The following is a 24,014-nucleotide window of genomic DNA, read 5'->3' on the forward strand; positions in this document are numbered from 1 at the left end:
GCCAGTGTGGTCAGAGGCTCCCAATAGTTTTTCCCCACGTGCTGAGGGCAGGCTTGCCTATTGCAGAGGGGCCTGTGAGAGTCCAGGCTCTGTGTCACTCGCCACCTTGAAAAACTTACCCAATGAGGAGGAGGGTGGAACAGGTTGACTATCACTGTGAAGTGAAGTGAAGCGAAGTGAGGAGGCTGTCTTAGACTCAGTCAGAGCTGAATTTGAGAGCGGAATTCAGGAGTATACAGGTTGAAATACCCAAGCCCTCACTTCCTTTCTGAGCATGTTGGGGTTTAATCTTCCTGGTAGATGACGAAAACATTTTACCTCCTCAGCAGAGATCACAGACGAGACAATCTAGATATCTGGGCAATTTCCAGGTAGAATACATTCAGCTCAAGGCCTCCATAGAGCCTTGAGCTATGGCCTTTAGCACCACCACCACCGTTTGTTCCTCCTGGCAAACTTTCTTTTTTAACATATATATACACACACTTCCCACTTAAAACCAGTCCAGTGCTAACTCCCTGCTAGTTTGGCTCATCCTTGGGATGTTGAGATGTGGAATGCAGTACTTCACATAAGAAAGCACCATTCCTGGACCCTGTTTTCTGATGCCCAAAGATTAAGCTTCTGGGCCTTGTATTTCAGGCACAATCTTATTGCATTGATAACTAGATCGAGGCGGGGACACGTTACTAGCTGGCCCAGATCTCAGAAATTGTCCCACCACTTCTGATTTCGTTCAGGTGGTCTAAGAGCACCGCTTCCCACGGGCCCTCCTTGCTTACTCACCCATCAGAAGCTGCCACTGAATGGAACTTATTGTTTGGTTTAGCACACTTCTGAGTTCCCTCTGGATCTCAGGGGAGGAAGTGGAATCTTGCCCAGAGGCCACTGTGTGCACAGAGGCAAGCAGACAGGCGGCCTGAAAACATACATGCCTCCTCCATCACCCTGAGCTGGACTTGCCTCCTCTAAGCAGAGCTGGCCCAGGCCGTACTACAGTCACCATTCTTTGCACTTCACATTTGTCCTTTGGATCATTAAAAAACTAAAACACTCCCTCTTCCCTCCCACCCCATCTTCTCCATTCCCCTTCCCTCCCTTACCCATTGCACTTTTCCCACTCTGCTTGAGGGCCACGTCACACCTCAGCAAAAGCTAAGCTATACTGCTCTGGCTTCTTCCCGCATCGCCGGGCAATGATGGCCAGATACAACATGAGGAGGGCCACCCAGTAGCAGCCGTACAGGATGGCCCCAGAGACAAGGAAGGCTAGCTCCGTCTCACTGAACAGATCCTGGCAGTAGGCTGTGTAGGCCAGCCCCCCAAGGAGGACTGCCACCCAGATGGACACAGGGATGAGGCCAATGAAGTTCACCACAATGGTTTTTCGACCAGAGGTACCCCAGCCAGACTTGTTGATGGTAGCAATGGCAAAGATCTTGGCTGGCAGGAGGCTGGACATATAGAGAAGGGAGTAGAGTGACATGAAGATCATCTCTGCGTTGCCCCGAAGGAAGCAGGCGTATGTAGCCTTGATAATGCCCACCAGCTGCACTGTCAGCAGGAAGAGAAGAATGTTCCAGATGCGGCCACGGTAGAAAAGCTGTATGACTGTGGCGATAAGGAAGAAGGGGAAGAAACCCGTGACCACTGATTCGTAGGTCATCCAGAGGTGGTGCTTGTGGAACCACAGAGAGTTGTAGAGCCACTCGCGGAAGTAAGACTTGCTCCAGCGGGTCTGCTGGTTAAGCCACCGGAGGTACTTGGTGGGGGTCTCTGTGAGGCATTTAGAGCGAGCTGTATACTTAGTCCTGTAGCCGAGACTCAGGACTCGGTTGGTGAGGTGCCGGTCATCCCCAAAGCTGCACTTGCTGCCTAGGAACTTCTGATGGTACCAGTCCTCCAAGAATTGCTGAAGGAGGCTGTTACGGTACATGCCCAAGGGCCCGCTAATGCACTGCACACAGCCAAAGTAGGACTGGCAAGCCCGCTCCACGTTGAAGGCCATCCAGTACCGCACACTGCTCAGGAAGGAGATCCATGAATCGTACTTGTTGAGGATCTGCAAGGGAACCAGAGATGCTGGGCCTCCTTGCCTGAGGACATGAGCCCCAGGAGACAGACACCAGAGACCACGAGGCCTCCCTACACCCCAAGTTCTGGAGCCCATTGCTCCAGTTCCTGGCCATGAGTCCTCGCCCAGCCAGAGCTGGAAAACCAGAGGCTCAGAGGAGGCGACCACACCCAGTCACTCTCCCCAGCACCAGCCCCACCTCTCCTCTGTGTCATCTGCACCGACTGTCCCAATGAAGTTGCTCTAGGAGTCAAAGCCACCTTCAATCTCAGGAGGCAGCCTGTGGTGGTGGCCAAGAGAAAGGCTTGAGAAAGAAGCAGACACCCCAGCCACCCATCCTGACCCTTTCTGCAGTTGGAAAGCTTCTTGGGAAGACATGGTATGTTGCCAGCAGTACCCTTGGAAGAAGACCTGACCCTTTATTTGTACCATACTGCCCAGAGCTCTTCAGTGCAATGTCCCTAAGAGCACGGGTTTTCAGGGGTCTAACTTCGGAGTTGCTTGGTGCACCATCGGCCAAAAAGGAAGCCCCCTCCAGGATGGATGGCCTCAGAACACTGTGCCCCTCCCAGCAGCATAGGCTCTCTATATACCTGTTAAGTGATTTCTCCCCACTTAAAAGAACAGGAAAGGGGTTGGGTAGCAGATGAGCCCTTTGATACCACTGAAAACTGTCAAAGAGGAAACACCCCTCCAAAACACTAGGAAGTCAGATGCCCATTTCCCAAGCATATCCAATTAGATTAAGAAGCAGAAAGAATTCAGACCCCCCCCTCCCCCAGGAATCCTTGGTTACTTCTTACTTGGACATCTCCCCCGACTCCTCCTACTTGGGGGTCCTCCTCCAGGACTCGAAGCATTTCAATTGTGCAGGCTGGGTCCAGCACAGTGTCAGAGTCACACACCTGCAGAGGGAATGCACTATCAGTCCATTTTGACCTCAGGTCTAAAACACACACACACACACACCCACACACACACACGCACACACACACCCCTACCTTTCACATGATACACTTCAAGCCACTAGCAGAGAAATCTATGCCAAATAGAAGGGGTGAAATGAATAACAAAGGAAAGTAAGAAAACGAGTTCAGGTACCAGGCTTGATAGCAACTAGACGGAGAGAGAGATTTCCAGGAGACTTTCAGTGCTGGGCCCAGAAAGGGAGAAGTGCTTAGCACTGGAGAAATCTTTAGCCCCTTACAGAGCCAGGCTCCTCAGAAGTGGTCTTAAAATATTTCTCAAAATATTATTTCTCTTCAAAATAGTATTTCTCTTCAAAAAGTCATTGAAATCAGATGACAAGCATTGTGGCTAGACCAGGGCCAGCAGACATTTCTCAGAAGGCCAAGAAATGGCTCCTGCCAGAGGCTACAGCCGAAAGCTTGCTCATAGGATTATTAAAAACAGGGTCTTCCCTGTTTCAGTCTCTGGTCTCTTGGACAACCAGCCTAAGTGGAGGGTGTATTTAGCCCAGTCACAGGACCTCTAATGAGGCTGCCAGGCCTTCTGTGTTCTGTTGGCCAAGTCTCCCAGATCAGGGCACAGCATGGCCAAGGGCTGCTCTCACGTAGATTCTACTCTGGATGGTCCTGGAAGCTGGCACCAGCTACCTCCAATCAGGACCTGGATCAAATCCTGCCCACCTGCCCGCCTTTCCTAGGGAGACTCCTGGTTTATTTCTAACAGGTGGCCTGTTATTGTTATTAGTTGAACCTGGACTACAAACACTTACTCTGGTGGCTGACTCCTTCTCTGTTTTCTAGAAAATTGAGATGATACAAAAAGCCCAGATAACCACTGAGTAGAGGAATTGGTTTCCTGACCCCTGACAGAGCAAAGAACAGTATCCACAGATAAGCCCAAACCCCGTACTGCAAAAGCCTAAAATCCTTTTACTAAAGTTGCTGAGAGTCCATTAGCCTTCAGGAAGGGGGCCGCCCTCTACACTCCAACCCTATGCTTTCTCTCTCCACGTTGGAAGACTCAGTGCCCATAGACAAGCAGCAGAAGGCAGAGGGGGAACCAGGCAGAGTCATCACAGCCACTCCCTCCTACCTGCACAATGACACATCCTTACAATCCTGGCCCAGACTGGGAAGGCCCCAGGGAGCCTCAGGCCAGACTCCCAGAGCCCCCTCAGCTTACAGGCCAAGCTTCCCAGGGCTGCTGGTCTCAAGACTACTTCCTGCCATGACCCTATCTCATTCCTCACGCTGCTTGGCTTCCCTCAACCAGTGAGGTCTTTCCAGCTGAGCAAGGTTAGGAAAGTTAGAGCTCTTGGCTGCCTGAGTTTCCCCACTGGCTGGAGCAGGGTTATCTCCCAAAGAGGGAAAGACACCTTCAGCAGGGCTCATGAAGACAGGCAGAAACCCAGAGTGTTCAATGACTGGCGCCCAGGGCTGCCCCAAGCAGTGAGCCCAGAGCCGTCAAGAGAAAGGCTGGCTCAGGTGTCTGAGCCTATCTGCTGATCCACCAGAGCACAGAGGAAAGGAAGAGGTGTGGTAGAGCAGGTTTGGGGGGATCCTGTGCTTCAATGGAGTAGATGACAGAGTCACGACGGCTTGAGCACGTGTCAGGGCTCAAGGGCTTTTTCTAAATCTTCTGAGTCCCCAGGCAAGTCTCAAAGGCCCCTTGACCCTAGGTGAACTGCAGAATCAAGAACTGTCTCACATCCCTCCCTCTCCAAGGCTGAGGAGGTCCTTGGGCCTAAGAAGACAGAAAAAGACAAATATGCCAACTCTCATTGCAACTTTCTAAACAGCCAAAAACAAAAAATCTGTGGCAAGCTAATTTTAGGTGGGTACAGTATAGAAAATTTGAATATTGGAGTATGCAACATGCTGTCAGCAAGACTGCTGGCACGTAGGTGGGCTACTGCAGCAGCCGCTATCCATTCAAGCGATAGAGAACGGCAGGAACAGAGGAGTGGACAGTGGATGCTGGACCAGAAATCTGGGGTCCTGGGTGTCAGTTTCTACTTGGTACTGAAATGCATGACCTTTCATCAGTTTTCTCTAGGTTCTGTTATTTGGAAATTGGAGCAGGGGACTTCCCTGGTGGTTCAGTGGTTAAGAGTCCACCTGCCAATGCAGGAGACGTGGGTTCGAGCCCTGGTCCGGGAAGATCCCACATGCCGCGGAGCAACTAAGCCCGTGAGCCACAACTACTGAGCCTGCGCTCTAGAGCCCGCGAGCCACAACTACTGAGCCTGAGTGCCACAACTACTGAAGCCCGCGCGCCTAGAGCCCACGCTCCTCAACAAGAGAAGCCACCGCAATGAGAAGCCCGTGCACCACAATGAAGACCCAACACAGCCAAGAATAAAATTAATTTTAAAAAGGAAAAGAAAAAGAAAATTGGAGCAATGTTAACCTTGTCAGCATAATAAAATTTCCAGGCTGGTGTCAATGCCTGCTTTGGCTGGAAGCTAGGCAGGGTCTGTTCAGGGTCCTGGCCCTGCCAAGACGGCTGCAGAATCGGGCTGGGGGAGGACTCGCGCATGTCCCTCCACCTCACAGATAAGAACTTGACACTGGAAAGAGTTGGACTTTTTAGCCCATAACTAAAACTATTTGAGTGCTTTGCAGCATGATTTTTGTTTTGCTCTTCCCCACACTTCTTTATGAAGAGGCTCATCCCCATGTTGCCAGTATCGAGGCAGTATTGCACAGCGGACAAGGACAGACTGCTGGGGCTCAAATCCTGGCTCTGCACCTTACTGCCATGTGACATTAGGCGAGTTACTTAGCCTCTCTGTGCTTCAGGCTTAGTTTCTGTAAGTAGAAATAATAATAGTACCTATCTCCTAGGAGTATTATGAGGATTAAAGGAACTAAAATGTATGAAGTGCCTACAACAGTGTCTGGTATAAAGTAAATGCTATACACTTTACACTTGTTTGCTATTATTGGGATACCAATCCATAGACCTGCCCAGAGTCACAGAGCTAAGTAACAGCAGAACCAGGATTCCCTCCCAGGTCTTTTTGACCCCAGGACTGCTGTTAAGAACCATGGTGCCTACTGCCTTCTTAAGTGCAGAGGAGGAATGTGCACAACACAAAGGACCTAGACTGGACCTAAAAGTCCCCAGGAGAGAGTATGCCTGCCTGGCTGGACACATCCACATGTCCACATACACCTAGGGAGGCACGCTTACCTGGATGTAGTCCACTGAACCACCAAGGGCCTTGAAGGCTGTGTACATGACCTCTCGCTTGCCTCCCCACTTCTGCATGATGCATGAGAAGGTGCTGGCCCGCACCACGTTGCGCACACGGTCCATGCCCTCCTGAAGGCTGGCCTCCGTCTCGCCCTCACCCGCCTCATGGAAGTTGCTGCGCCACACAAAGAAGCCGGCTTGCTCGGTGCCACCTAGCACCTCATGGAAGATGTCCAGCATGTAGGCATCCTCCTGGCGATTGCCATCCACCACCATGACCACCTTGAGGTCGGGGAAAGCGATGCGCTGGGCTGAGCGCAGGCACTTGCGCAAGTAGTCGGGGTCCTCCTGGTATGCAGCAATGCAGAGTGCCACAGAGCGCCGCAGCGGGGAGGGCAGCTTCAGTGGCCGGCCTGCCCGCCGCATGCGCCGGTGCTCCAGGAAGGCAAACAGGCTCTGGATGAGCAGGTGCAGACCCAGGATGGCACCGTACAGCCCGAAGGACAGGTAGTGTTTTTCTGTGTGGATGAACTGGTAGCCTGTCACATAAGCTGCCAGGATGCCACCCAGCACTGCCAGGGCAAACAGGCTGGTGCCCACCACACGCAGGGCTGTTGTCAGCTGCACCGGCATCTGGTGGGAGAAGGTGGGAGATGTGGGTCAGGCGGAGGCAGAGGTCAATGGCAGTGGGGGCATTTTCTCTGGGCCTGGCCCAGAACCGGGAGAATGACCCACTAATAAAAACAATTACCATTTATTGAGCATGACTAAGACCGTCTGTAGACTCAGAAGCCAGACTACTGGGGTTCAGATTCCAGCTCTGACACTATCTGTGTGACTGTGTTCTACCCCTTAGTTAATTCATCTGTAAAATGTGGGTTGCAGCACTAACTTCCTAGCTTTTTTGAGAATTAAATGGTTACAAAGCACTTAAAGTAGCATTTATTATTGTTAGACAAACCAAAGCCAGAGAGAGCTGTGTGATACCTAGCTGGTGGCAGAACTGGGATCTGCCTGACCCAAAGCTCTCATAGGCAAGCTTCAGTAGGGGTGAGCCTGAGGCCAGAGGAAGCTCTGAGCACCTGAGGGGCCAGGAAGAGGGAGGAGGAGGGGGGGCAGGGGCACGTAGGCACCCTCTACCTGGCCTATACCCGCTAGGGGATTACACCAATGAGGCCTATGAAGAAAGTGGGGAAGGAAAAGATAGGAAACAAAGAGATGCCAGAGGAAAAAAAGAAGGAAACAACCTCCCTTTCTCAAAACAGCTAAATCGGTAAGAGAAACTTTCCCTATGTTCTCTGCTTTCTCACCTTTTTCTCATTTATTTGAGAGGCAGGAAAGAAAGGGAAAGCAATCAGGAAAAGCAGACAAGGTAGAGAAGAGGAAATGAGCGCTGGGGTGTGGACGGCCCTCCTGGAAGCCCAGCACTGGGGCACCAGAGGGAACTGCAGCCACCACTGCAGCAGCCTGGGAGGGGTGGCTGCCTGGGAAGCCCCACCTACTTGGTCCTAGCGCCGCACAGAATCTCTGTCCACGTCCCCCTGCCCCACCACTCCTGGAAATGCTGCCAGGTTTTGTTTGCAACCAAGTCAGGGCTTCCAGCATCTGCCCAATTGGAAATAGCTTTTTTAATGAAAAGAGCCTAGCACTCGGAACCAGAAGTCCCGTGCTTGAGACACACCTCTACTACCTCCTGGCTGCCTGACCTTGCCCAAATTCTCTGGGACTTAGCATCCCCCCCAGGAGGGGTTCCAGTGGTTTCTTACTCCATAGGTCTCAGGTAAATCATTTTACTGATTAATAACCCTGAAAGATTACCCAAGTGGGGAGGTGGATGGGGATGGGAGAAGGCTGATGAGGCCAGCTCCCTGCCCTCCATTCTGAGGCCTTCTCCCCATCTCCCTGCCCTCCATTCTGAGGCCTTCTCCCCATCTCCCCTCCTTGCCACCTGCCTGCTGGAGAATCCTGTTTCCTCCTCCACCACCACCACCCACCCTTTGCAGACAATGAGGTCTCACTTCCAAGCTTGCTCCAAGTCTACGTCTCACTAAACCCAACTCCTGACCGCCACCTCAACACAAACACACTTTCTTGCCGGGGGTCTTTTCCCCTGCCACCTCTCACATAGGAGGGGTGAGAAACACGCAGTTAGTGCCTCAATCAGCCGGAGACTCAGGCCTCAGCATTCCAGCAGCTTCGGTCCGGAAAGTACTGTTGGCAGCCTTGCCTCTCCGGGAAGCGCGGCCTCCGGGCGCTCTGCCCCGCCGTCCCGGGGAGCCTGCCGCGTACTTCCTCTGCAGGACTCCCGTCCTTCCTTCTCTCCCCCGCCCCCCCAGCCCGCGGCCGTCGCACGCACTTGCGGCCCAGGGGTCCCTAGGCCCTGCATCCACCGCCCAGGAGCACCCCGCCCCCCTCTAGAGCTCACATGCCATGGGGGCGCTGCGGGCACTACTGCCCGCCTGCGCTCTGGGAAAGGGCAGGGGGCGTCGAGGCCAACCCAGCGACCTGCCGGGCGCTGGCGCCCCGCCTCGGTGCAGTGCCGGAGGCGGTGCCCACCAGGTTAACGCAGCCGGGAAGACACTGGCCAGGCTTCTCGCCCACGCCAGAGCCTCGCCTTCTGGCAAAGGCGGTGCCGGCCACACCCACGTGCGGGTTTCCCACGACCCAGCCTGGAAGGAACGGAAAACCCAAGGAATCAGTCGACCCAGGCCTCACTCATCTCCTCGGGGGCCCCAGCTACCTTGGCAAAGTGTGCCTGCAGACAAAGACGGCGTCCCCGGTGTCGCCGGCCCCCTCTTTTCCCAGGCGGGACACCCTCCCTCCCCTGCTCAGGAAGTGGAGACATTACCTCGGCACCCCTACGCCACACAGGACCCAAGAAGGTCCCGCAGCTGGAGACCCCACGTGCAATCAGGCGCTGGTGCGGGGCTCTGCCTCAGGTGGCCCTGCCCAGACAGGGGGCCGTCACCCCCAAGCCGGCGGAGGGAGCCTCTTGCCCCCCCCCATACCTTTCGCTCGGAAGGGATCCACGAGAGCTTGGCCCCGGTAGGCTAACGCGCACCCGGCTTCAAGGGCAAGAGGTTGGGGGCGCTCCCTAAGCCCTCCCCCCACCCCCAGAGATGAGGGAAAGAGAAAAACCCCAGACAAGGATGCACGCCGCCAATCTACTCCCAACACTTTGCGGGGCTGCCCAGTCTGCAGCCTCTCCAGCTGACAGGTGCGCCCTGCTGCGGGGCCCACACGCGTCGGGGTGGAAACTTGCGCGCGGGGTAGGGGCTCTTTCCTTTGCGCCCGGCCGCCCTCCCGGCCCCTCCGAGCCCCTAAGGTAAGGGGAGCCCAGGCCGCGGGTACGTGCGGCCGTGGCCCGGCTGACCCGCAGAAACCCGGGCGCCGAGCATCTTGGTGCCTGGACAGGTGCGAACCCCTGGGCGGGCCTGGGGCAGGGAGAGACTCCAGCCAGCCTCGTGCCCCTCACCGTCGCCCGCCTCCCAATCCATTCACAAAACAGGAGCCACAAGGGAGGAAGGGAGGAGAGGCTGGAGAAGGAGAGGATGGAGGAAGAAAGGGAGGAGGGGTCAGCGGGGAGGGGGCTGCAGGAACGGGAGCCGGGAAGCTTGGAGATGCCGCAGCCTTCAGCCCGCCTTCTGGCGCTGGACGCCGCGCCCGCACGGCCCTGGGTGCCGGCGGGGTCCGCGGGGCTCAGCAAGAGGCACCCCTGGAGCCCGGCGCGCCCGGGTACCCCGCGCGGCCCGCCCCTCCGAGGCAGCCGGCCGGCCGGCCGGGCCTGCGCTCACCGTGCCGCCGGCTGCCCGCGCTCCGGTGCTCAGCAGGCCCGCGGCTGCTCCATGCCCCTCCTCCCGCTCCTCGCCGCCGCGCCTCTCTCCACCGTGCGCCGCTGCCACCGCGCGCTCCGACTGAAGAGCTCCGGCCCCGCCGAGCCGCCTTTAAGTACCTAGCGCGTCCCCGCCGGGAGAGGCGCCCTCCTCCGGCCCTGGGGCCGGGAAAGTTGGGAAGAGTGGGAGGGCTCCCCCGAGGGCCGCGAGGTAGCACCTCCTTCCCGGCTCCGCCGGAGGTAGCCCCACGCCGCCGGCGCGCGGTGGGACGCAGGGTCCCGAGTGCACGCGGCTACTCCAGTTCGCAAAGATTCAAAAGAGTCTCCGCACCCTCCGAAAATGGGTTCCCCAAGCGGGGCCGAAAGCCGAGCTCCTCTGCGCTCGTTCTGGGACCAACTGCCCGGTGTGGGGGGGTGGGTGGTCATTGTGCTCAATCTAGAACCTGAAGCGTAGTTAACTTCAGTATAACCCATAAGGGCTTCCAAAATTGTGACTCTCAGTTGTCCCCTCCTCTGCAAAGCAGGCGAACGGGTAGAAATCCCTCGACTGCAGCACGCGAAGGGACTGTGCGCTGTATAGGGTACTCCCTAAAGCCCAGACCCCAGAACCTTCCTGCCGGCAAAAAAAAAAAAAAAAAAAAAAAAGGCGCAGAAGAGAATGCTTGTTAAATACAGAAAGACTGGTCAAAGGTGTTAACAATTGTGAAATTGTGACAAGCTTAGCTTTGAATCCCGCAGTGGGGCGCTGATGACTTTAACGCTTTTTCAAAAGCTGCAATGGTTTTGCAAGAACCTTGGAAGTTGGTGTCCTAAAGCCAAAACCAACTCTCCTCTCTTTACACCTTTATTTCCGACATCCATGACCTCCTAAATTCCCAACTGATCTCATCGCCAGAGGTTTCCAAGCCCCCAAAAGCTGGTGCTAGACTTGGGTGAGGTGAGGTCTCATGAGGTTGGGGGGAGGTGGGGAGTTCTTAGCAGAGGAAGCTAGTTCAGAACGAGCTGAACACGCTGGGTTTCTAAATCTCAGAAAATCTTGGAGGTATTATAATTGAAGACTAGTAAAAAACGAATTTACATATCTTCCAGATACACCTGGGACAATTTCCATCACTTTTTCCAAGCTGCAAAAAAATTTATAGGAACCTGAGTTGCAATCTGTAAGCTGCTCCTCTCAGAAGTCTTAGGGGCTCAACCCTGACTCACTCTGGGCCACAGAGCTCACCCCTCAGTCCCCCAGGCAAGCAGACCCCTGGCACACCTCCTCCACCCCCCACCCCCGCATCTTGTGTTATATAAACCAAATCACTTCTGGCTTTTGCTTGAGAAAATCATCACTAATATGCTACATGGTTTAAACATTCTTTGTGTGCTTTTTAAAACTAGTATTCACAATGGGAATGTGTTTTGAACCTCAGATGGGCCCTAATAAGAGCAAACAAGGCACAGGTGGAGAGAGAAGCCCTTGGTTAAGAGGAGGACTCTGGAGTCAGTTCTGCCCCTAGCCGTGTGGCACTAACCTCAGTGTCTTCATCCCAGAAATGGGACTGAGTATCTACTTGACATGGTTGTCACAAGGATTGAAGCGACTGACTGAGAGTAAGTGCTCAGTAAAGGTTAACTGCAGCCAACTTCAACCAGAGAACGGCATCTGCTTGCTGATGCTATGGATTCTACATGCCTATCCCTCCAGGATGTGACACTTGGTGACAGAGAGTTCAGAGATCAGTGTTCATGAAAAATGCCTTGTCTCAATTGCATTACGGACTTCTTGAGCTCTGGGCCACCGCCTCTACGCCCAGGGGCATCACAGAGCCTGGAGTTGCCAGAGACTGGAGGAGCTATCTGATTCTACCTCCCACCCAAATTTGCCATCTGCAAAATTTTAGAACAGGGGAAATAAGCAGGGGCTGGGCGGCAACAAAGATGAGTGCATCGGCCTGGTGGGGAGCCAAGGTCCCATTTAAAGGAGATGTCCCTTTGAGAGGAAGGGCCCAGCGTGGCCAGGTGCTCTGTTGTTGAGAAGCCAGAAATCCAGATTTTTACGTGAAATCTCCTCATATTAAAGTGTTAGCTACTAATTCAAACGTTAAAAAACACTCCACAGGCCAGGCCAAATGTGTCTGAGTCAGATCCAACCAACTGGCTGCTTGCAAGTGACCTGTTTAGACGCTTAAGGAACGGAGCAGCCAGTTTGGAAAGGTCCCGTCTGCCCTCAGCAACACAGCAACATGACTTCTTGGGTGCAAGTTTCCTGGGGCTGCTCCAGGCTCATCTCATGCCTAGTTAATTTCTAAGGCTCCAAATTTGTCCCACAGGCTTAGTGCCTGTCTCACGCAGCTGGTTCCAGGGAGGTTTATAGGGGGTGTGCTGGTACAGCACCACCTCACTAGTCAGTTAAAACCTCCGAAATGAACAGCAGGTCCAGATGCAACATTATGAGAACAGTAAACACTCTGCCCATATCAATTGCCTTGGCCACCTCAATGGCTTCCCCCAGGGAGCAAATTCTCTTTTTCTGGTCTGCAGGGACAGCAACCTGGTGTTATCAGACAGCTTGGAGAGTCTTTACCTTTGTGGCCCCACAGGATTTGCCTGTAATTAACATCCACTTTGCTGTGTCCTATTTGCATTCATCTCTTCAGGGGGAGATGGGTAGGGGAATCCTTAAGGGGCTGATACAATAAAGCTCACATTTATCTCTGCTTACCACTGGGGATTTAGAAATAGGACTAATTCCATACCCAATTACTTAAAAATGTGAATTCAGAGGTTGCTGAATTGGCTTTTACACAGGTTCCAGAGGGTAAACCTCCTATTCAGCTCTGTAGCAGAAGATTCATGCGACATTTCAACATTCATTTACCAAACACTGAAGACCTGCTCTGAGCAGAGAAGGATGCTTTGGCACTGCGAAGTCTCAGGCTGGTCCCTGCCATCTAGATGGTTATCCGTTCTGAAGACAAATACACTTCAAAAATTAAGTCACCATACAAGAAAGTTTATAATTAAATGTTGATGAGAGAATCCAACTGCAAGAGTTTGAAGATTTCAGGAAAGAGATCTCTGTGAGCTGGTATGGGCTGGGCAGAGTTTCATGGAGGACTTGAGCTGACTGTGTAGAGACAAGAGCATTCTAGACAGGAAACAAAGCTTACGAACAAGAGTAGGTAGAGGAATGGGTGAGGTGTGTCTGAAGGCCAGCAAAGAGAGGTCTGGATGAAACAAGAAATTTAAACTGAAGAAGTTGCAACGGTGCCTGCTCTGTAGAAAGTGCCTGATAAAGTCTAGCTGCAGAGAAGAAGGAAGCTAGGGATGGATTCTGGAAGGCCTTGGGTGACTGAATAAGGAGTTTGGATTTTATCCAGTAGGTAACAGAGAATATTGAAGATGTCAGAGCAAGGTAGTAAGAGGTTATAAGTATTGTTTGGGGATGGCTGAGCCAGTGGTGTTTTGGGGTAAGGACTAGGAATAGGGTAGGAGACCTGTTAGGAGGCAGATAAACCACAAAAAAGGGGTGAGAAAGGGCAGCTGTGAGAATTGTTGGTGCTGCCCTCAGGAAGTGGAGGTGAGGGCAGGCAGTGCCAACTATCTTGGGCACAAGTGAGAGCACAGGTGGAGGAATAATCAAGGAAGAGACTTCTACAGTTCCGAGGGTGGAGGGGGCCATTCTCAAAGCTCTGGAGGTTTTGAGATGACTGGAGCTGACAGTACCACAAACATATATTTCACCTTTCAACTAATTTTCAAATTCAAACCCATGAAATACTCAAATACCTTTGTGCCAATAGGAGCCTGCCATTCGATCCCTCTTGTCATCACTCGTGCTTGAAGCTGCGGGACAACCCTGCCAGCCACTAACCAGGAGTTGCTTTGCTCCGCTGGTAGCCTAGTGAATGACTGGGTGGGGGAGGGGCGGAGGGATGGTCTAGTTCCACAGGCTGCCCCCTCCCCCTCTGACCTCACGCTTTAGTGCTCCACTCTGGCATCCAGCCCACAGCCTCCAGCGAAGCCAAGCAGAATGGGGGATGGCAGCCAAGCCACCAGGTCTCCCTCAGTCCCTCCAGGCTTCATCCCATCCACTTCCTCTGGGCTGACCACAATCAAATCCTCTTGAAGGTAATGAAGGTGAATTTAAATTGGCCCCCAAAGAGTAGCTGGTTATGCCCCCCAGCTGACTACACAGGGCCTCCTCCTCAAGGCAGCCTATAATCTGCCACACTAGTTCATACATAATTCCAGGTGGAAAGTGTGTGCCTTGACAGCGGCAAGGCAGCTACTACCAAGCAAAGTTATTCCTTCATAACTCTTCCCTCTTACCGACAAGTACTCTGTAATCAGTACCATTTCTAGGTGCTATGTTTGAAGAAGCAGGCTTAAGGACTTTTCTGTCCTGCAGTTACAATGGTTAGATTTTAACCCCAGTCTCTCTCCGTGGATGCAAGAGTCATTTTCATTTCAAATTAAAGGGCCTCTGCTCTGCTGGAGGCAGAGCTGCCAGCTCCTACTAAGGGGCCAGGTTCTTTTATGCTGGCTTGAAGGTCAGGATTAGAAGGGCACGCAGAACGAACGATAACCAAGTGTCAAGCCAGACCTGGAGATGTTTTCTTGAAATTCTGAACAGGAAAAGCTCTTCCTGGCCATCTTTCCTTCCTCTCCCTCCCCCAGGTGAATGCAGAAAGAAATCCAGAAGGCGATTTTAAACCATAACCTACCTTCTTGGCAGAATATTGTGCAGCTACTGAATATAATGTAATGCTCGGGAAGAGAATGTAGGCATAGGCAAAAAGCTTATAATGCAAGGTTAAGTAAAAAAGGCAGGATACAAAAATTGTCATGTATGAATGACTACATTTACGTTGTTTTCTTTTGAATCCTATGAATTAAAGGGCAGGAGAGAAATTCACCCAGATATTAAGATCAGGTTTGTTTGGGTGGTAGAAAAATGAATTTTTTCTCTTTGCCCTTTTCTCTGTATTCTCCAAACATTCTATAAATAAGTATAGTAGTCTTGTAATAAAAAGATTATTTTAAAATGATATGAATTGTAAATTCACAGAATTTCCTTCTAAACTAGCGCTGGGTGGGATACAGCCCATATCATACATGGGCTCATGTGAGAAAGTCTGGCAACCTCAGTCTACTAAGAAAGCAGGAAAGTTGGGAGGGCCAGGATATAGGATTAGTGGTAGCCAAAACTCCAGTACTTTGCTTTATTTAAATCCCTCCCACTGTTCCTTTGAGAGAATTTTTGCAGGGAAGAGGGGAGTATGTAGAGCTGTGCCTGCTCATCCAGCAGCTCTGAGTGAATTATAAAAAGACTCCTTCTTCCTTCCTCCTGGCAACACAGCCCAGAGCAAGGGCACACGGCTTGCCTGGCACAGCCCAGGTGGTGTCAGCCCCTACTCAGCCCCTTCTCCAGGGTCACAGTGATCCTGGGGAAGGGAGGCAGGTGCGCTAAATGTGGGCTCTAGTAGTACCCTGAAAGGATGCTTTTCCTGAAAAAAAGTATTTCCAAGAATGATGATGTCAACAGCATTGCACTCCTGCCCGGGGAGAGGCTGTCTCCTCTGGGTGTTGTAAACCTACCCCCATGCCAGTACCAATGGGTACGTCCACATCCACACGTGCACGTAACATACTGTACACAGAACGGACACACGCATACTTGCTCATTACACAAGTGCACACTCACTTTCCCGGACTTCAGCGGGCTGCAATCCCAGCCTACAGCCCCAGTTGCAGGATCAGCAGGAGAAGAACAAAACCACTTAAGGTAACCTTGTTCCAAATTCATTTGGCTTCGTTACAATAACATCAACCACAGTTCTTAAATGTGCCGGCGCTTCTGCTTCATGTCCTTTTTCTTGATTAAAGACACTGCTAGTCACTGTCACAGAGGAGGTCCGAAGCTGGATCCTCCATAAAGGCAATAAGAGAAGAGCTGAGGGTAGAGGCAGTTCCCATCAGCTCCTTCGTGGGGAGAGACCCCCCAAAATATGTCCCACTCTCAGATTTTTTTTGTTAGGACACCCCCCTAACATACACACACATTCTCTCTCTCCCTCCCACTCCCTCCCTCCCTCTCTCTCTCTCTCCTCTTTTCTCACCAGATAAGCTAATGTAGTGTTTCTCACGTCTGGCTGCTGCACGTTAGACTTTTAAAACCTGGGGAGCTTTTTGAAAAACTAATGCCTGGACCCTATCCCAGATCGATTTAGTCACAATCACTGGGGGTGAGCCCCAGGCTTGAATTTTTATTTAATTCCCTAGGAGATTCTATTACACATCCAGCAGTGAGAACGCATCCTGAGGATTCTCCTCAGCTGGGTTTGCAAGTGCATTTCTGGCACTGGGAGGACAGCAGACAGCCAGCCAGTCCCAGAGGTGAACTCCAGAGCGTACAAGTATCTATCCATTTTCCTCCAGCACCATGCCTGCCACGCTTGTTTGAATTAAGTGACCTTAAAAACTTAACAATGAACCAATGAGCTATTAAGCCAGAAGGAAAAAAAAGAAAAAGGAGAAAAGACACTGATTTGAGGTGGAAATTAGGAGGGAGAGCCAAGGAGAAACAGAGGCGGGCAGACAGGACCAGCTGGGCACGTCACTCCCCAGATCTCCGAATCTACCTGGAATTGGGTTGATATAATCTTTTTGTTGGCAAAGGTGCTGCCTGCTTTTTCCAGAAGAACTGGGGGAAAGCCATGGAGGAGAGAGTTGCCAAAAACAACTAGGATTAGTTTTTGTTTTACAAAGGACAGGACTTCTGCACACTGAGGGCTTTTCCTACCTAGAGGATGGGTTAGGGTAGTGGATGTGGGCTGCTCTCTTTTGGGGCATGGAGTCTCCATGACTCTCTCTCACATGGTCCTGGCCTTGGCCACAGAGAAACACCCACATGGCTGATGCTGGAGCCTTGTTCTTTGCACTCTCTGAACAGCACTGATAGTTTCTTTGGAAAGTGGCAGGGGGATCACCCCAGGCCCAGCTCTTCGAAGCATCAGCACCACCATTCTTTTTTTTTTTTTTTTTTTTTTTTTTTTTTTTTGCTGTACGCGGGCCTCTCACTGTTGTGGCCTCTCCCGTTGCGGAGCACAGGCTCCGGACGCACAGGCTCAGCGGCCATGGCTCACGGGCCCAGCCGCTCCGCGGCATATGGGATCCTCCCAGACCGGGGCACGAACCCGTATCCCCTGCATCGGCAGGCGGACTCTCAACCACTGCGCCACCAGGGAGGCCCAGCACCACCATTCTTTTAGTAAAGACAGCCTAATTTCAGGCTGGCCCTTCCCTAAGATTAACATGGTCACCATAGGTTTTGAAGTTTGGAAAGCGGTGTGTGGTCTAATACAGGGGTGTGTGAATGTGCCCCACCCAGGCACTGTTCTGAGCAGGTTTTAGCTCTTAAGGCAGACAGTGAAGATTAAATTTTACATCATTTAATAAACCACTTAAACGCCCAGTAGCTCTTCCTCGTTCCCCAGCAGAGAGGGTAGGGTGCTCCTGCAGCTCTGAAGCTGCCCCGCAAACGGCCCGCCTCTCCTAACACCAACAACTCTCACCCTCAGCCCCCCTGCATCTCTGAGATGGAGTTAGGTGCTGGCTAACTGGTTCCTTCCTATAAGAACTAGCAAATAAAGTCAGAAGTTTCTCTGCTCTAGTGCACTCACTCGCTTCTCCCTTTTTCTCTTCCCATCTGCAAGAACTTATCTCTCTGGACCTTATTTTTCCCTTCTGCAAAATAGGGCCATTAATTCCAGTCTCATTTTTTTCTCTGAAGGAATGGTATGGAATAGAGCTATCAATGTATATATGTGAGAAATACATACACAAGCATTAAAACGATCCATTGTTATCATTCTGAGATACCAAAATCTGAGAACCAAAACCCTGCTTACAGGAGGTAAAAAGGTAAAACAAACAAAAAAACAACAAACCTTCAAAGGAGACATTTCTGGGCTCTGACTGGAGTTCACAGGAAGACTTACTACATTTTCTATGTTCCCACACACGGTGCGGCAGCTTCAAGGGTCTACTACCTTAGCCACCCCCAGAAAGAAGAACAGGAGCCGAAGTACAGGAGCAGGTGGGCTGGGGGGCTTTAGCAAATCTCATCTCCAGCTGCTAGGCAAACTACAAGGTCAAAAACAAGATCTATAACAAGTTCTGGTGTTTGAGGTTAGGTTTTGATGTACGTGGGCACTATCTGGAGGGAATCAGGGCTGAGGTTTATCTTGACATACATGGTCCATCTGAACAAGCAGGGAACCACTGTCCTTATCCTCACTTATATTAACAGTTTTTTACCACTTGGAAATATAGTGTCTATTGGGTGGCAAAGCACAGTGGCTAAAAGCTCAGCCTTGGGAGCCAGACTGCCTGGGTCCAAATACTGGTTTGGCTACTTCTCACTAACTACGTAATCTGGAGCAAGTAATTAGCCTCTTGTGTGCCTCAGTTTTCCCATCTGTAAAGCAGGGATAATAATAATACCTACCTCGGGACTTCCATGGTGGTGCAGTGGTTAAGAATCCGCCTGACAGTGCAGGGAACACGGGTTTGAGCCCTGGTCCAGGAAGATCCTACAATGCCTCGGAGCAAGTAAGCCTGTGCGCCACAACTACTGAGCCTGCGCTCTAGAGCCCGTGCTCTGCAACAAGAGAAGCCACCACAATGAGAAGCCCGTGCACTGCAACAAAGAGTAGCCCCTGCTCGACGCAATTAGAGAAAGCCCGTGTGCAGCAACAAAGACCCAACGCAGCCAAAAATAAATAAATAAAAAATAATAATAATACCTACCTCATGGGCCCAGTGTGAGGATTTAGTGGATTAATATATGTCAAGTGTACAGAAGAGCACAATAAGCTCTGTTAACTGATTATGATGTACAGTGATGTAGAGCTACAGCAATCATTCATCCTGTGTTTTACAGGATGAACCTGATACTTTAAGGGGCTGTCAGACCCGATGTCCTGAGGCTGGTGTGAGAACCGTGGTCATTATCCTGGGGACACCTCAAACCCCATGAGAAGGCATACCCTAACACTCAGGATGGAGTCTCAGAGCTGAGAGCCTAGTCAGAGCTCTTTTGAATACACCTGCAGGAGCTCAGGATTTCTCTTCAGGATGAGTACTTGTAGCTGGACTTTGGCTGCCGGTGAGCATACTTGCAAAGCGTTATTGTGCCCCTACCGGTGGTTTTGATACACAGAAAACTCCATCCCCTGAAGATTTCCTGCGCCCGAATTATTTAAAGAACGGTGTTAACACTTTGATGTGGTGACTGAATCTGCATTGCATGGTTATTAAAGCAGTGTCAGCTGAGGATGGAGGAACGTAGATTGGCCACAAGCATGTTGGTGGAAGGAACACTGAAAATGTTCGTATCTTCTGGATTCAGCCTTCCAACCTCTTAGGACTTATCCTATAGAAACACTTCAGTATGCAAAGAGTTATGCTTGAGAATCATTGGAACTTAGAAATAATTCAACTGACCATCAAGAGGCAAATGCTTAAACCAGCTGTGGCTCATCTATACAATGGAAGACACCACATCACAGAGGAGAGGGGGCTGTAAGTACTGAGTGTCTCCAAGGTATGTGACTAAGAAAAAAATCTATGGGACACTCTTTATGGTGACAATCCCATTTTTGTTTTTGAAAGCAGTAAGGTATATTCGTGTTCGTTTGGGAAAAGGATGAAAGGAAGGAAAGATCTGGAGGGATATACACCCACCTGCTGGTCAGTGGTAACCGTGGGGTAGGAATGGAGGCGAGATTGTGCGAATTCTTCTTTGTTACGTATACTTTAAATTTGTTATATTTCATAAAACATATAATCTGCACACGTGTGCATACACACACACACACACACGCACACAGCCAGGGCATGTGTATCTGAGGGCTCTGCCACTCCTCAGCACTCTGAGGGCACGGAGCCAGCACAGGGTCGGCATCCCTCAGCTCGTGTCAGCAGAGTTCCAATGACTGCTTCGTGGGACCCACATGCCAGGGCTCCTGTGTGTATATGAGCTCCTGAGCGCCTCCCAAACTGTGCTCTAGTTGAAAGGGCTTTGCTGCTATACTAATTTTAGGGAGAGAGGCTCCATAGGATTCAAGAGATGTTCAAAAGAGTCTGCCTCAAGCCCCCCAGGAGACTTGGGCCAAATTCCACCAAAACGGAATAACTATAGTTTGCCTCTCTGTTCCACGATGTTGTTGTATCATACAAGTTCATGGGTAAAAAACGACCTTCCGAACTAAAGGAAACAGAGAAACTGATCTTGCTATTCTATGCCCTCAGGGACTGCAGAGTGTCATGGGGGTGGGGGCAGGTAATACCTGAGCCTCCTGGGAGTACGGACCTACTTCAGTCAGCATGAAGAACACTGGGGAGGGACAAGAGGGATGACCCTTCAAATAAGTGGGTGCAGCCCCTTCCAGGGCTGATGGTGCAGGTCTGTGCTGCCTCTACACCCGCTGGCAGGCATGGGGTACGCTGAGCACAGCCCTGAGCCCCGCCAACAGGGAGGAGCGCAGCAGCCAGTGTTCTAGAAGACAACTCCCCAGCCCCCAAGTGGCCAGTCAGCTCCGAGCAGAGTGGTGCATGGAAGTGAGGTGCCGTGCACTGCAGGGAGGCTGCCACGTGTGACTGCAGAAGCTCTGTGGCTGCAGGACTCGCTGGAGGACACAGCAGAGCCCTTAGAGGTCACGCCTGCTGCTGTCCAGGAGGCAGTGGAAGAAGACCACTCCCCAGGCCCCCGTCGTGGTCAGGGCAAAGTGGCTTGCCTCCCACAGCCCACCCTGGAACTCAGCTCCCGTTTTGACTCTCTCCCTTGCCACTGAAATTCCAGCTGAGCTTTTGGATTTCTGTGCAAAGAGACTGCAGAAGCCGATCCGGCTTTGTACAGGTCAGGTGAATCATCCCCCAACCAACTGATTAACTTTCACGTGTCTTGGCCATCCCTCCACTGCAGGTGGCAGGCAAGGCTCCCTTCACTCACGGCCTCACAGACAAAGAGATGCAGCAGGGCAGGGACGAAGGCCAGACCAACCCGTCTGCTGTCCTTTCTGGGGCCCACGAGGAGAAACGGCTGCTGCCAAAGAAGGGGTTGGTGAAAGGGGATGGGGCTCACCGCTTCCAAACTGAGAAAAACCTGGTTGGATGTGAATTCCTCTGGCTCAATATGTTTCCCATTTTACAGCTTTTATCATCTTGGCCTCAAAGCACTTTCCAAAAACAAGCTGAAGGGGCTTCAGGTGGAAACAGGTCTGTGGCTGCCCCCTCACTCAGAGCGGTCCGCAGGCTCCACACTGTTCGGCACGCCGCCCCCTGCGCGCCACCTCCTGCCCGCTCACCGTGCTCCGCAGCACTGCCCTCCTCTCTCACCTCCAGGCTCTGGCGCTCGCCGCTCCCTTTGCCTGGACCGCTCTTCCCTCAAGTATCTTCATGGCCGCTCCCTCACCTCCTTCTGATCCGTACTCAGACTTCAACTTGTCAGTGAGGCCCTCTCTGGACAACTTATCCAAACTCACAGCTCTCACCCCATACACTGCTCACCCCTCCTTCCCGACTTGATTTTTCCCTAGAGCATTTATCACCATTTGATATCCTGCTTTATTCTTTATCTTACTTGTTGCCTGTCTCCTCCTGCTACAACGTAAGCTTCCCCTGAAGGTAAGCATTTTGTTCACTGCAGTGTTCTCAGCACCTGGTGCAGCGTCTGGCACATAGTAGGTGTTCAACAAATTGTTGTCGTCGTTGTCTGTGATTCGCTTTCCTACCCTCCTGTCCCTGGTCAGCCCTTACACGTGGGTGGGTCGGCAGAGCCATAGGAAAGTGAAGGAATGGAGAAGAGAGGTGAAGAAAGAAGAATATGAAAATATGGAAAAGTATGTGTTTGGAGAGATGATAAGGAGTAAAGAGCAAGTTAAGAGATTTCTGATTAAATAAGAGAGTGTGTAGAAGGGTAAGTTTGTGCCAAGGAGGAAGGACAAAACAGCAGAGAGGGAAACTCTCCAGAATGTCCAGTAAGTCTAACCTGATCAACCAGTTGACACTTGGGCAGAGAGCCTGGGGTTTGGCTGCAGCCACAGCTTTGGGCCCCTGCCTGTCTCTTGCCACAGTGCCATCCTCTGGAGACCAAGGGAGATGTGCCGGTGGCCTAGAAGAGGAGGAAGAAGCAGGGAAGGGAAAGGGGGCAAGTAAAAAACCAATGAGTGATACAGGGGGGGGTGGGACAGACTGCTACGCAGTGGAGGGGACTGGAGGTGCGAGGCCAGGAGAGTTTTTGTAGCAGAGACAAAGGGAGGAGACTGGAGGAGCAGCAGGAGGAGGTGGCCACAGAGGGAGGAGAGACGGGCAGAGGTGGGAGGCAAGCACAGGGACGCTGCTGTTACACAGAAGCAGACATGCCTCTCGGGCCTGTGCAGGAAAGTGTCACTATTGCTCCAGCCATCTGCCCCTGGAGTTCTGTGCCTTTTTCTTTTTCTTAAGTTTTGCGTTCTTATTATCGTAAAGCTCTCAATTCTCATGCTGTTTCTCAAGGATGGAGACATATATAGATATAGATATCTATACACATAAACATGGGAGATTATTTTACAATTTGGTAATTTTTAATATTTTAGTCATATTTGGTGTTTAGAAGGGTTACATTAAGGTATCCTCCCCTTGAGTTTGGTAACAAGGACAGAAAAGGTCACTCTCTGAAACTGAATCCATCAAAATCAATAAAGAACAGATGCTTTTAGCCAGTTGCCAAATAATTCAAATTAAGAGTCAATTTATAAATGGAGATAAGGGGACCAGAATGCTTTGTGAGGCACTCCCTAGACTAGGTGTTTAGACTAGAGACTTTCTCAGTCTAATCAAGCTGATCAATTAGGATATGTCCTCAGAACTGAAATACATTTAATACAAATAAAGTTGTAAGTTAAACCAACCATCTAACATACCTAATCTGATTATCTTAAGTGGGTTTTATGGGGTTTAGTTAGAGGAAGGCCAAGAAATAAAAACTTTTAGTGTATATCCAGCTGGTCCAAAGGAGATTCTTCTCTGATTTGAAAGCCCAATCCTGATTTTCTAGACATCCTTGATTTGGATAATGGAATAATCCAGCTACCCTAGCTGAACGGAAATATTCCTTGAAAACATCTGACTGCTTTTGTTCACTGCTCTCTAGGCTAACCTGTGGGCCATGGCTTTCTGTGAGCTGGCTTCTTTAAAGGGATGCTCACCACAAAGGTTCTAAGCTAAGGACGCGTCTGTAATCTGGCCAGAAGAAAGTAGCCTGATGTTAACTGGCAAGTGGGCCTGCTTGTAGACAGTCCTTCAGTCACCTGAGAGTTTTGGGAAACTGTGTTTTGGTTCTCTGGGCCTGGTCACCAGAGAGTAGGGATAGAACCCTGTGATAAAATTCAGCCCTGCAGAGCTGAGGACTGGTTAAGGACTCTGGGTTAGCCTCACCAAGGTGTTGATGACTGGTATGGGTTGTCTGAAGCGATCATCCAGCATGTCCTTTTAGTCCTCTTTTTTAGCTACAATCAAAATTCAGGAGCCAAAATACATAAATAGATAAAAAGACATCTAGAGTGCTACGTGTGAAATGAGTTCAGTAAACCTGGCATCAGGTCACCAATACACAATGCACTTTCCAACAGGCATTTAGTACGAACACACTGTCCAAGCATTCCTCTTCCTCAAGGAGCAGAAGACTGAAGGCGGGATAGAAACTCTCTCATCTGAGATGTTTGTGGCTCTTTTCTCCTATAATCAGGGCAACTCTGTGCTAACAGTAGCAGAGGGAGTGAAAGAAAATGGCCTGGGAGGGCAAACACAGCACTTACCTTTCTTCTCTGGAAGATTCAGCCAGCTTGATTCTCTTTTCTGGAGATCAAATCCTCAGCGCCATAGCTTTCCATCTCAAAAGCAGAA

General features: G+C 51.1%; 1 protein-coding gene across 1 annotated transcript; it reads right to left on the bottom strand.

Moving 5' to 3' along the window:
- Window positions 1-1,114: 1,114 nt before the first annotated feature.
- Window positions 1,115-23,995, bottom strand: HAS3 (hyaluronan synthase 3). Its single transcript, XM_082607011.1, has 4 exons — window positions 23,927-23,995; window positions 6,239-6,874; window positions 2,878-2,979; window positions 1,115-2,062 (listed from the first exon to the last, which is right to left on the bottom strand). Exons 2-4 carry the CDS (start codon window positions 6,872-6,874, stop codon window positions 1,139-1,141), a joined length of 1,662 nt encoding a protein of 553 aa, XP_082463137.1. The 5' UTR covers window positions 23,927-23,995; the 3' UTR covers window positions 1,115-1,138.
- Window positions 23,996-24,014: the final 19 nt, after the last annotated feature.

This window comes from Mesoplodon mirus (genome assembly GCF_964341445.2).
Source record: "Mesoplodon mirus genome assembly, chromosome: 19".
Taxonomy (NCBI): Eukaryota; Metazoa; Chordata; class Mammalia; order Artiodactyla; family Ziphiidae; genus Mesoplodon; species Mesoplodon mirus.